Genomic DNA, 13484 nt, shown 5'->3' with positions numbered 1-13484 from the left:
GGCTAATTTTTTTGTATTTTTAGTAGAGATGGGGTTTCACCGTGGTCTCAATCTCCTGACCTCGTGATCCGCCCGCCTCGGCCTCCCAAAGTGCTGGGATTACGAGCGTGAGCCACCGCGCCCGGCCTGGACAACTTCTTTGAACTTTCATAATGGTACTCATTTTCCTTGATCGTGTGTATTAATTGCCACATGAGGAACTCTTTCTTTTGGGCAAATAAGGTCATAAAGATAAGTTGTGACAATTAAATGGCCACATTTATTTTATCAATATGGTTGGAAGCTAAGTTGGACATGATAAGATGTACACAGCCTCTTCTTCTTTAGAGTCCAAAGAGGTGACTTTTGATATCTAAGGTTATATGGAAACATCAAGGCAGAAAATGATGCAACTGTATTCTTAAAATCAAATATTTTTTGTATTCCATTGGTTGTAACTATTCAATATATTATTTTGATTTTAAAAATTCAAAGCTCGACATATATAGGTGGGTAGTATTCAGTTATGAAATCACTAGGATTCCCCTCTCCACCTATGGTTGTTAGCAAAATAATGCCCAAGTCTGTTTTAAAAGCCTACTGAAAAAAAAAATTTTAATGAAATAACAGCAAATAGGAATTGTGATTCCTCTTTCTATAAAATGTAAATATTAAAATCCCCAAATACCTCTATGACAGCAATATTCAGGAAATAATATTTTATAGTAAACATTTTTAATAAACAGCAGCATAAAATAATCAGTGTTTAATATCATCTCTGGTGTGTGAAATACAGATGCATATATCCTTAATATAAAATAGCCTTTTTGTCATTACAATTCAATGCTTGTCTATTTGAAATGCCCATAATAACAAATCAAACATTAAGTAATACAGTGATTAAATGCATGCAGTGAAAATAAGGAAAGATATGGTAGGGTGAGATATCTGAAAATTGCCATTATATATTTGAAGAAAATCTATATCAAGTTAAAAACAAAGGAAACAAGAAAAACAGACCAAATATAAAAATGCAGATATATTTTCACTTCTGTGACACAAACCATAAGCATAGTTTTGTGCAAAAAAGGAGAAAAAGATCTGAAAATAAAGTCATCTTACAAAACATTGTCAACAAAGGAAAAGATATTTTTCAGTTTGTGAAAAAAATACTATTTTAATACAAAAGAGACTGTGTTATATAGTATCACAGTGCGATTATAAAATACATTATTACAAGTGGTTTTGAAATTTCATTTGCTCACTTTAATGTTTTCAGTTATTATAAAATGTTTAAAATAAATGTTATAGTTCTTTATAAAAAACTAACTTGAATTTACTTTTTAACCATAATAATGTTTTACCAGAGTAGGTATTTTACTGGCTCATGGAATGCTAATTTCCCTTTAAGGGACTCCTAGAAAAACTCAGATTCACTGAAATTGTGTACTTAAAATAATAAATATTCTTGGAAAACAACTGATTGTCATAGGATATACAAAACTGTGGTTTGAAGCTTCATCATTAAACAGTTGCATAGCAACAAAAGGATACAAATATTCTCCTCCACCTAAAGTTAAGAAATGTAACTTCTGAATCAGCTTATTTATGCCACAAAAATATGTCTTAATTTATCTCCCAGAAATCTGGATATAACCAATTCTTCGAGTTCACAGTACCTGTTAAGTTCATGTTTGTTATTTGAAGACTCAGGTTTGGGAAAATTGCAATGCATTTTGGCAAACATATTTTCTTGATTTCTCATGCTAGTTGTATTTTTAAAAAATGAAAACATCAATGTGTTTTTAATTCTCTTATATTCTCCTCATCAAATATCATTTCCAGGAATTACTTTTATATCCTGTAAGTCTCTTTACAAGTCTCTTATACCTTTAAAAATGAGACTTTGAGACATTGTTCTTAGAATAAAGGAGTTTTTTTTAACAAGAGAAAAATCAAAAGTAAAATTACGTTCTATATAGAACTTGAAACGCATAAGAATTCTAAACTTGGCAAAAGATGGTTGGCAGGTAAATGCCATGAGCTGCACATTTGAAACCTCCCACTAAGGCGAAAATGGTCATGTTGCTTCTGTTTGCTAGTTTAAAGAATTCAGTTCTTGGTAACTTTTGAAATGAGAACTCAGTACTTGTTTTTTAGGAAGACCATCATATTTTGCAAAATAGAATTAATTGCCTTTGGATTCCAACTAACTGTATGAATAAATTGTTGTAATTCTTGGGGCGGGAATCAAATCTGTGGACATTTCCAGCACAGAAAAAAAGGGAGAGAAACTTTAAAATTACTAGACATTGGTATCATGATGGAGTTTCCTACTTCCCCAGAGTCCATTGACCATAAGCACTCCAATGCCTCGGACAACTTGTAAACAGGGAGTTGTACTGGGTGAGTGTGCTCATCTGTAGCCACACACTTATTTTTCAGTGTTACTGGTTCCAGAAAACTCCTATGGGGGCTGTCCCCATGGGAACCCTTTTTCCTTTCCCACAGATGCTGATCTAGGCTGTGGGGCCATTTTCCTGGCTGTGCTTCTTTTGGTGCCTCATTCCTAATCCAGCAAAGAGAACTATCAACCAACAATCAATTCTAGCATCCACATCTAGCCTTCTTATGGTCTGATGCGCTGTGTTATTCCAAGGGCAGTGTAAACACACTGTGAGAAACTGTGGGAAAGACCCTCATGATCAGAGGAGGATTCACAAAAAGGCACACTCTACACCTTCCCAAAGAAGCACAACGACATAGAAGGCTTCAGGGCTTGTTACACTCGTCTTATGGCTCATTTCCCTCCAGGGTTTCAAATTTGGACTGAAGTTTCTTCATTGATTCTGAACATCATTTCCATAAGAACATGCACAGAGTCTAAATTCAATCAATATAATTCCTGAACATCTGTCCTGAAGAAAAGACAGCAGGTAGACAAATGCTATGGTATATATACATCTGGGGGAGAGACCAGTCATGGTGACTGAAGGCTAAAACACAAAGCACCGTTTGACTTTTGGTTTTATATTTAATCACAAGGTTCTTTTCCTCTTCACTGGTTTGCAGCTTTCAGTGCTTGAAACCACATGTTCCAATCCCAATGCCATGTCATGCACTCCAACGGAGTGCACATCCCACAATGTTTTTGTTTGTTTGTTTGTTTTTCTGGCCTAGTGTCTGTCCTGCTTGGTAAGACACAGTCAAACTTCACAGAAGATACTTGTTGTGATGTCTGCTAAATGAGAACCTTACTTTAATAAAAACATTTGAATATAAATCTTTTCCACGGCCGTCTAGTTTGTCCTGTATACCACATTTACAAAAGCTGTGCATTTTACAGTTCTGCAGAAATCATAGATTCGGTGTGTCCATGAATATTGGCGTCTCCTAGTAAAGATGCTTGCTTTGAGTCAATTTTGTAGGGTTTTTGAGATTTGTTGCCAAAAACGGTGATACCCATTCCACCAGGATGATTTGGAATTGACATGTGTGGTAGTAAAGGAATATTTGCTTCCTGATTGGATCCTGATGAGGGCAAGCTAGTCACATGGCCAGTGCTAGTCGACCCACTGGCACTGCTTGGGGACCGACTCTTGGGAGGCGGGCAGTGCTGAATCACTCTGGGAGGACCTGTTGGCTGGTAGTGGGCAGCTGGAAACGCTGCATATCCAGGAGGTATTGGGTATCCATTGATGGGAATGAATCGCTGGTTCTGAGGTATTGGCGGGCCAATGAAACCAGCAATCTGGCCCTGTGGTGTAATACCCTGGCTTGGGAACATGTAATTAGGATATCTGGGGTTACTGAGATTACTCACTGGGCTGGCACTGAGGGAGGTTGTCTGTGTGGTGGCATTTCCCCCTGAAGGAGTAGTAGAGCTCGTGTGACTTGAGAGTCCCTCCCAGGACCGAAGCCGGACGTGAATATCTTTAAATCTTGGTCTCCTGGAAGGAATCTCATTCCAGCACTCTGTCATGAGGCTGTACATTCTGGGTGGGCAGTCTTCAGAGCATGGTAAGAGCTGCCGTTTTCTCACCATCTCAATCACTTCCTGGTTACTGAATCCATAATATGGCTGGAGTCCAAAACTGAAAATCTCCCACAAGACAACCCCAAAGGACCAGATATCTGAATCAGAAGAGAATTTGCCATACATGATGGCTTCAGGGGGCATCCAGCGAATGGGCAGCAAGGATTTACTCTGGACCCTGTAGTAATCAGCGGAGTAAATTTCTCTGGAGAGCCCCAAGTCTGAAATCTTTACATGAAGTTGCTCTCCGATTAAAATATTGCGAGCTGCAAGGTCCTTGTGGACAAAGAAGTGACTAGACAGGTATTCCATGCCAGCTGCAATCTGAATTGCAATGTGCAGAAAATCTCCGTGGTCCAGGCTGGATTTCACAGTCCCATCTTCATCACTGCTGCAGCCAACATCAGAGTGTGGGGATCGCATGATGAGGAACTCATGGAGATCTCCCTGATTCATATACTCAAAAAGCATGCACACAGGTTGTTCCTGAGTGACGGCACCTAGAAGGCAGACAACATTGGGGTGGTGCAGTTCTGCCATTAGGGAGGCTTCTTGTTGAAATTCTGTCCATTGCTGGGGGTTGTTATAGTCTTTCAAGGTCTTGATAGCAACCAGCTGAGCGTGGTCCATGCCTGGGAGATAGAGATGGCCTTTATAGATTTTTCCAAAGGCACACTCACCCAATTCTTCCATAAAGCGTACAGCAGAAAGAGGCAGCTCTTTAGCCTTGCTCTGTATGAAAGAGAGGAAAAAGGTGGTTTAAAACTTATCTTCAGGCAAGACAGCTTTGCATCCGAAAGGAGGGATGGGGCATATAGAAAAAGGTTCTATAAACAAATTAAATAAAATATTGTAGGTCTATATATCTTTCAAATCGTTGGCTGCAACTCAGGGGAGGTGCCATAGGCAACTTTCCATCACTACCCTATCCCTTTCCCTCAACCGAGCCACAAAATGGTTTTTTGCTGTTGTCTAGAGTCTTGGTACTCAAACTGTGGTCTGGGGACCAGCAACATCAGCATCACCCAAACTTACTGCAAATGCAGACTCTCGGGCCCACCTCAGACCTACTGAATCAGCATGTGTATTTAACAAGACCCCAGTGGTTTCTGTGAAGATTAGGGTGTCAGAATCACTACCACAGAGGCTACAGCATGGTGCTCAGAGCATTTGTAATCTGGTCCTAACTCACTTTCCTGACATGATCCCTTGCTACTTCTCTATGTGGTGGCATCACTTTAGTTAAATGGTTTTCTCGATGTCTACTCCTGAAACCATTTACATTCTTGCCTAATACTTTTGTTCCTCCAATGTTCTGCCATTCTTAGAATATTTATTGTGCTAAAAGAGAAACCAAAAGATTGCCCTTCTGAAGTACTTACAATAAAGATGGGAAGGTGTGAAATGCGGTCTTCTCCATTGATTAAATCCTTTCTTTTCTAAAAAGGTTGTTTCAGGCCCCACTTCCCGCAAAACCTTCCCTGCCCACGATGGTCATTTCTTTGCTAGACTCTTTTGCCTTTACTGTGAATGCCACCACATACACAAAGCAGTGTGGTGGCTGGTTACACACGTGGCCTCCATAGCCAGACAGTCTGAGTTGGAATCCTGCCTTCTCCACTTACCAGCTGTGTGACCCCAGATACAACGTTTGACTTTGTGCCTCAATTCCTTCATCTATAAAATGGGATGATAATAATTGTACTTACTACCATGTTATTGCAAACTTTTAATGAGTTAATTTTGTAAAGCACTCAGGCCTATGAGTTAATGTTTGTAAAGTACTCAGACCTATGTCTGGCCCATGGTAAGTACTATTTAACTTTTTGTTATTGTTATCAACTTGATGTTTCTGTTCTTTTTATGCATGTATTTTGTCCTCACAACCAGATTTCAAGGGAAAGCTTATTGGAAGCACTGCCCTTCATACCAACATATATCCCTAGGGCTTCGCAAGTGGGTTGTTTATTAATTGACCTTAAGACAGACAGGTGAAGGCATCTAGCTCACAATGAAAATAAGTATTGAATCATGACATTTGATCTTGGCAAGTAAATGTCTATAATGTCCTATGGTTTTACTATTTTAAAATGTACCTCAAATTTAGTCTGATGTTTCATTTAATTTGTTAGAAAAGAAAGTAATAAAAACAATGCATTTTACATACAACTGATTTTTCAAATAATCCCCATCCTTCAAATCCTTATTTTTTAAAAAAGAATACTACCCTGAAAATTCTAACTGAAACTGACAATGTTGAAATACATATGAAATCCAGAGCTCTCTGTACAGAGTTTAAAACAACAGTTTAGATTATTTGGTAAAAAAGTTCTCTTATCCAAACTCTACTAATTTAGAATTCATGATGATTAGATTTGTTCCAGGCTGATATTTTCCAGGGCAAAATGCCCACTAACCTAATTGTAAGTGCAAATAAACTTGCGGCAAAATACCCACTTAAAAGGACAAATTGGGATTGGGGATTTTGGAACATTAATTATTCTATGCAAATAATCTGTCTCATTATAAATTGGTCTTATTTGTTTATCAAAGCAGATTTTGTGAGGTTTATATTTGAAAATGAGTTTTAGAAAGTTTACTTGTGCTGAAAGTAATGGTAATGTGTTGCTTTAAACTTTCAGTAAATTAAATCTTATTGATCTAGTTCTATTCAATATAGTATTGTTTGTAATAGCAAAATATTACAAATGACCTCCATGTCCTTATAGAGAACATATTAAATCAATTACAGTGGAGCTAGTAAATAGAATATTCCACATTTGTAAAAAAAGAATGAGGACATTTCGTATGTACTGGTATGGAAAGGTCTGCAAAATCCTTTGCTCAGCTAAAAATAAAAAGCAATAGAACAGTTAATGCTGGGTGCTGCTTTTGTGTAAGAGAGAAGGAGAAAAAGAACACGTGAAATATATTTCTTTGTATAAACATAAAGAAACTATGAAAGGATACTTGGGAAATAGTTAACAGTGATTATGAGGGGTATGGAAGTAGAAACTAGAAAAAGGGGGGCAGAGGGAAGAGATTTTTCACTTCATGCTTTTTTATGCTTTAAAATTTTTCAACCAGGTGAATATATTAACAATGCTCAAAATTAAATAATTAATTTTTTTAAAAAAAACAGGCCAATCTTCCCATCTTACTGAACTAGGAAATATCTTTTGCAATTACAAGTCTATCCACCATTTTTCCTTTTGCTTTTAGGGTCTGTATTCTTGTGGGAGCTTGTAGAATTCCTTTGAGAGAGCAAGGTGTGGGTGATGAGAAAGGTAACCAGTTGAGCCAACCCTACTTTTTTGTCTTGTAGTGCTCGGATGATTTTACTTTTGCTGGCAAGAGTAACTCAAGGTGAATTTTTCCTGCTTGATGTTATGATTGGGAATTTCCATCAGAACTTTTCCCAATGATGTAAATAAATCCAGTTTAGGTGAAGGTCCCTTGAATGGCAAAGTAGATATCACTTACTTTTTGGCAAAAATAACATCTCTAGGCTTTTGGAGACAGAGAAGTTTAAGGGACTGAGTACTAAAACTTCTTTGTGGAAAATGGGAATTAGGAAGTAAACTCATGGTATATTAGATGGGTATAATGAGGAGTTAGAAACCCAATACCCTCTCCTCCTTCACTGTTTGAAACGTATCCATAGGCAGTATGGTATAAGTCAAACTACGTGAGCTTTGGACTCCTATAAATCTGGGTTTGCATCTTGAATCTGCTGCTTTCTATTAGTAATAGTTAATACTTACATAACACTTACTTTGTGCCAGATAATGTTCTAAGCACTTAGCAAATGTTAACTTATTTAACACCATGATCTTGTGGCATAGGTCTTATAATATTAATCACTGACCTTGGGTGAATTTCTTAACTTTTCTGAACCTCCGTTTCCATATCTATGAAATAATGTACTATCTAGCTTGCGCTGTTGCAGTAGGAATTAAATACAACGATGTATGAACGTAATTCCCACCTAATAAGTGGTCTTTAAATCATTCTTATTATCCTTATTAGGAAAGTCATCCAGGAAGTAAAGTAATGCAAATGATTTAGATCCATTTAAGCCTTAAGTAGTTCCAGAGTGTTTAAATTTCTTCCTGTTAATCTTTCTCTGTTCTCCTGTAGTTGTTAGTTTAAAAAAAAATGCTTTAAAAATGACAGGGAATTTGTTTTGGAGCTTGAGGGTGGGTAAAAAGTTGAGTGGCCTGTGGCTGGCTCCTCTGAGATGTGAATGAAGGTGAAGGCAACAAGAACTCATGCAGAAGAGTGGATGGTAGCAGATGGGAAAAGGAAGAAAGCCAGCCAAACTTCTGGAGGTGGGAAAAGAGGAAGAGGTGGACAGGACCTTGGCACCAGCCCTACACATGGCCTTGGGGCTTCGTGGCTAAGAAGGCCAGCTGCATTCCCCTCCACTGAGGTAAGCAAATTTATTCTCATATATTTGCCTTTGGAAAAAGAACGCTTAATTTTGCTATTTTACAGATGGAGAAAGGGGCTAAAGAAAGTATCAAGAATTTTCAGGAGAGCTGAAAGAGCCACACTTGCAACTCCAAGGCTCTCTGTTTTTCGGCCACAGCATTCTGTTTGAAACCAGAGAAGCCTGCTGGCCAGCGATCCCAGATTGAAGCCAAATGTCTCTGGAGGCTCAGTCTGAGGCCTGCCACCTCACAGAGCTAGGAGGTTGGCCTTCAGTATGTGATCACTCTATGGAATTATAATTGTTCTTCCTCCCTGTTCAGACACATGAAACAAAGTAGATTTTACCCCAAAGTATATCTTGTCCTATCTCACCAATATCCAGTGGGCCATATAGCATATAATCCCAAGTCTTCTCCAAGGAGTCATTTACTAGAGCTACTGAAAACTAAATTTGGGGGATTTGCTTTGCAAAGAGGCATGGAAAGCATCTAAAATGGCAGAGTCCACAAAATCTTCCCTTTGAACACCTGTGCAGCTGCCAGGAAAGAAGTGCCCAGAAAAAAAATGCTCCTAGCTTGGTTTCAGGGGAACAATTTCCATAGTGATTTGCATTTTTAAGGTGCTCAAGTTACTTGGTACAAATAAGTCCTAACTATAGACTCATTTTCAAATTTTACATAAATCCTGAACTAGTTAAAAAATCATAAAAACCCTTAAAGAAGCAGTCAGTAGACTGTACGGTGATGGCAGGAAATTAGCTGTATTGTTGAGGAACAGATGGTTTATATTATACAAACCCTTTAGGCTAAACTTGTTTAGGTCTGGCATATTGTAAATTATATTTTAGTAATGAAAGTGAAATGACCTCTGCTTGACCTCAAATGGGGTTTGTCTGTTTGAACCAATGTAGTGGAAAACTATGAAAGAAAATGAAGTCATAAAGTTTTGGCAGTTCAATTTTGGCTCATTTCAAGTTAAGGGGTTATAAATCTGTTTAGTTTTTGTTTGACAAGTATTTGTCATACAGGGATGTACAAAATGTAAAGAAGTGTAAAATACACATGAGGCATGGTGCCAAAGTAAACCAAGTACAAAGGAAAACTGGAACGAATAGGGTCCCGGGCTCCTATCTCTTTATCACTCCCTCCATTAGTTGAAGGACAAGATGGCCTCGGTTTATTATATGCTGTAAGGCAATTAAGTACCTTAAAACTGAAACAGGCTTTCAGTTTCAATGTTAACATTTTTACTTCTCAAAGTAAACACACATCTGCCTTTAAAAAATTATATAAAATTATTATATAAAATAAAAGTTGATGCAGAAGTTAATACATTGTTCCAAGATGCTTCTTTCTTTAGAAATTTTTGAAAAGCAACAGTACTAGAGTTTAAATGAGCTCTTTACAGAAGGAAAATGAAGGGAAAACATTTTAGATGCGAGTCATTTAGATGTGAGTCAGATGGGAAAATTGTAGTACTTTCTAAACTGCTGATAAGAGAGACCAGGCTGATACTGGTGGCTTTTTTCACCTTAGTGATGACTGCTAAGTGGGATGTGGGGGAACTTTTAGATCTCTTAACTTTAGATATGAAAGCAATGAACTACGAGTAGCGTTTTTAAAAACTGTAATTACCTTGGTGGCTGTAGATGGATAAAGACAGCAGACTCAGTGGCTTTATCTCTTTCCATCTTTGGGAAGTTATACCTTAGGTGACAATACATTTGAAATGACTCCTGGTGAAGCAGCCTACTACTAACCTATTTCCTGCTTACTTTAAGGAAGTGATTACCATAGGATATGAGGTGAGGATTTTGTGATGGCGGCCAACATTTGTATGCAACATGAAGCCTGCTCTGTCACTTTTTGCCTTGAACATAATGTCACATAATTGCTCTACTTTTGAGTCTAACTTGAAGTAGACACACAGATAAAAAACAGAGCTACATTAGGGTGCAGGGAATCGAGCCCAGGGTGGTTCTCTGGGACAGAAATGGGGCTTTAACAACAGTAGGTGCTGAAACAGGACCCGTATTCATAAGTCAGCTCCAAACCTCCCTCTGTGGTCCCTTTCACTCAAGGCCAGTTAATTCCTCATGTTCTAATGTCCCAAGACTGACTGCTGCCCTTTTTCAAATCTATGCTATTCTTTTGAAGCTGATTCTAGCCGGACACAAGTGTCTACAGAAGAATAGCAGGTTTCACATGGCATTTGTGCTTGACTCATGATATGGTTTGGCTGTGTCCCCACTCACATCTCATCTTGAATTCCCACATGTTGTGGGAGGGACCTGATGGGAGGTAATTGAGTCAGGGGGCAGATCTTTCCCATGCTGTTCTTGTGACAGTGAATAAGTCTCATGAGATCTGGTGGTTCTATAAGGGGGAGTTTCCCTGCACAAGCTCTCTCTGTGCCTGCTGCCATCCATGTAAGATGTGACTTGCTCCTCCTTGCCTTCCGCCATGATTGTGAGGCGCCCCCAGCCATGTGGAACTGTAAGTCCATTAAGCCTCTTTTTCTTCCCAGTCTCAGGTGTGTCTTTATCAGCAGTGTGAAAATGGACTAATATTGTAAATTGGTACCAGTAGAGTGGGGTGCTGCTGAAAAGATATCCGAAAATGTGGAAGTGACTTTGGAACTGGGTAACAGGCAGAGGTTGGAACAGTTTGGAGGGCTTAGAAGAAGACAGGAAAATGTGGGAAAGTTTGGAACTCTCTGGAGACTTGTTGAATGGCTTTGATCAAAATGCTGATGATAAGGACAATGAAATCAAGGCTGAGGTGGTCTCAGATGGAGATGAGGAACTTGTTGGGAACTGAAGCAAAGGTGACTCTTGTTATGTTTTAGCAAAGAGACTGGCGGCATTTTTCCCCTGCCCTAGAGATTTGTAGAACTTTGAACTTGAGAGAGATGATTGAGGGTATCTGGTGGAAGAAATTTCTAAGCAGCAAAGCATTCAAGAGGTGATTTGGGTGTTGTTAAAGACATTCAGTTTTAAAAGGAAAACAGCACAAAACCTTGGAATATTTGCAGCCTGACAATGCAATGGAAAATAAAATCCCATTCTCTGAGGAGAAATTCAAGCTGGCTGCAGAAATTTGCGTAAGTAATGAGGAGCTAAATGTTAATCACCAAGATAATGGGGAAAATGTCTCCAAGGCATGTCAGAGGTCTTCACTGGCAGCCCCTCCCATCATCCAGAGGTTTAGGAGGAGAAAATGGTTTTGTGGGCTGGGCCCAGGGTCCCTCTGCTGTGTGCAGTCTAGGTACTTAGTGCCCTGTGTCCCAGCCACTCCAACTGTGACTAAAAGGGGTCAAGGTACAGCTCATGCTGTGGCTTCAGAGGTTGGAAGTCCCAAGGCTTGGCAGCTTCCATGTGGTGTTGAGCCTGCAGGTGCACAGAAGTCAAGAATTCAGGTTTGGGAATCTCCACCTAGATTTCAGAGGATGTATGGAAATGCCTGGATGCCCAGGCAGAAGTTTGCTGCAGGGGTGAGGCCCTCATGGAGAACCTCTGCTAGGGCAGTGTAGAAGGGAAATGTGGGGTTGGAGCCCCCATACCAAGTCCCTAATGGGGCACTGCCTAGTGGACCTGTGAGAAGAGAGCCACTGTCCTCCAGACCCCAGAATGGTAGACCCACCAACAGCTTGCACTGTGAGCCTGGAAAAGTCCCAGACACTCAACGCCAGCCCATGAAAGCAGCCAGGAGGGGAAATGTACCCTGCAAAGCCACAGGGGCAGAGGTGTCTGAAGTATGCTTGCATCAGAGTCACCTGGATGTGAGACATGGAGTCAAAGGAGATCATTTTGGAGCTTTAAGATTTGACTGCCCTGCTGGATTTTGCACTTGCATGGGGCCTGTAGCCCCTTTGTTTTGGCCAATTTCTCCCATTTGGAATGGCTGTATTTGCCCAATGCCTGTATCCCCATTGTAGCTGGGAAGTAACTAACTTGCTTTTGATTTTGCAGGCTCACAGGCAGAAGAGACTTGCCTTGTCTTGGATGAGACTTTGGACTGTGGACTTTTGAGTTAATGCTGAAATGAGTTGAGAATTTGGGGGACTTTTGGGAGGGCATGATTGGTTTTGAAATGTAAGGAAATGAGATTTGAAAGAGACCAGGGGTCGAATGATATGGTTTGGCAGTGTCCCCACCCAAATCTCATCTTGAATTCCCATATGTTGTGGGAGGGACCCAGTGGGAAGTTATTGAATCATGGGGGCAGGTCTTTCCCATGCTGTTCTCGTGATAGTGAATAAGTCTCATGAGATCTGGTGGTTCTATAAGGGGGAGTTTCCCTGCACAAGCTCTCTCTTTGCCTGCTGCCATCCACATAAGATGTGACTTGGTCCTCCTTGCCTTCCACCATGATTGTGAGGCCTCCCCAGCCATGTGGAACTGTAAAGTCCATTAAACCTCTTTTTCTTTCCATTCTCAGATATGTCTTTAGCAGCAGTGTGAAAACAGACTAATACACCCCATCAGAGGAATGATGAGCAGACTCTGGCCCTACTGAAATTACAGAAGTATTTTTGGTAATAGGACGGCTATCCCAGGTCCTTTTTCTCTTTGGAAGCACAGTTTTCTCTGAGATCGGTATTCCCTATGGGCTGACTTGCTTCCTGAATTTCAAGTACTGACCAGCATGGTCTACATCAGAGCAGGCATCAGTGCCACCTGTAGGACTTGTTAAAGCACAGATTGCTGGGCTCCACCTCAAGAGTTTCTATGTGGGTCTGAGATTGTCCATTTCTGACAGTTCTCAGTTGATGAGACTCCTGCTGGCTTAGAGGCCTCACTTTGAGAGCCCCTGGAATAAATGGATGTAGTTTTCTGGATCAGTCAATTCCTTAGTGATCTGGGTCCCTTCTCTCTGCATGATGAATGACCACAATGTGTCTGATGAACCTGGTTGGGCAATTCAAACTTATCCGACTGAGAAAAAACAATACTCTTGCTTGAAAAGATGCTTTAGAAATATCAGGTAGAGAAAAATATAAGAACCATTAACCAGCATTTGTTAGGTTTATATAC

At 39.8% G+C, this 13484-nt stretch overlaps 1 protein-coding gene across 1 annotated transcript in view; it reads right to left on the bottom strand.

Moving 5' to 3' along the window:
• Positions 1–697: 697 nt before the first annotated feature.
• Positions 698–13484, bottom strand: part of ROR1 (receptor tyrosine kinase like orphan receptor 1) — a 416741-nt gene continuing 403954 nt past the window's right edge. Inside the window, exon 9 of the mRNA XM_003265179.3 lies at positions 698–4747. Coding sequence (XP_003265227.2) covers positions 3320–4747 — 1428 coding nt within the window. The 3' untranslated portion in view covers positions 698–3319. The remainder of the gene's footprint in view (positions 4748–13484) is intronic.

The sequence above is a fragment of the Nomascus leucogenys genome, chromosome 5 (assembly GCF_006542625.1).
Source record: "Nomascus leucogenys isolate Asia chromosome 5, Asia_NLE_v1, whole genome shotgun sequence".
NCBI classification, from domain to species: domain Eukaryota; kingdom Metazoa; phylum Chordata; class Mammalia; order Primates; family Hylobatidae; genus Nomascus; species Nomascus leucogenys.
Note: the sequence above shows the minus strand (reverse complement) of the source record. Positions and strands in the feature narration are given on the sequence as shown.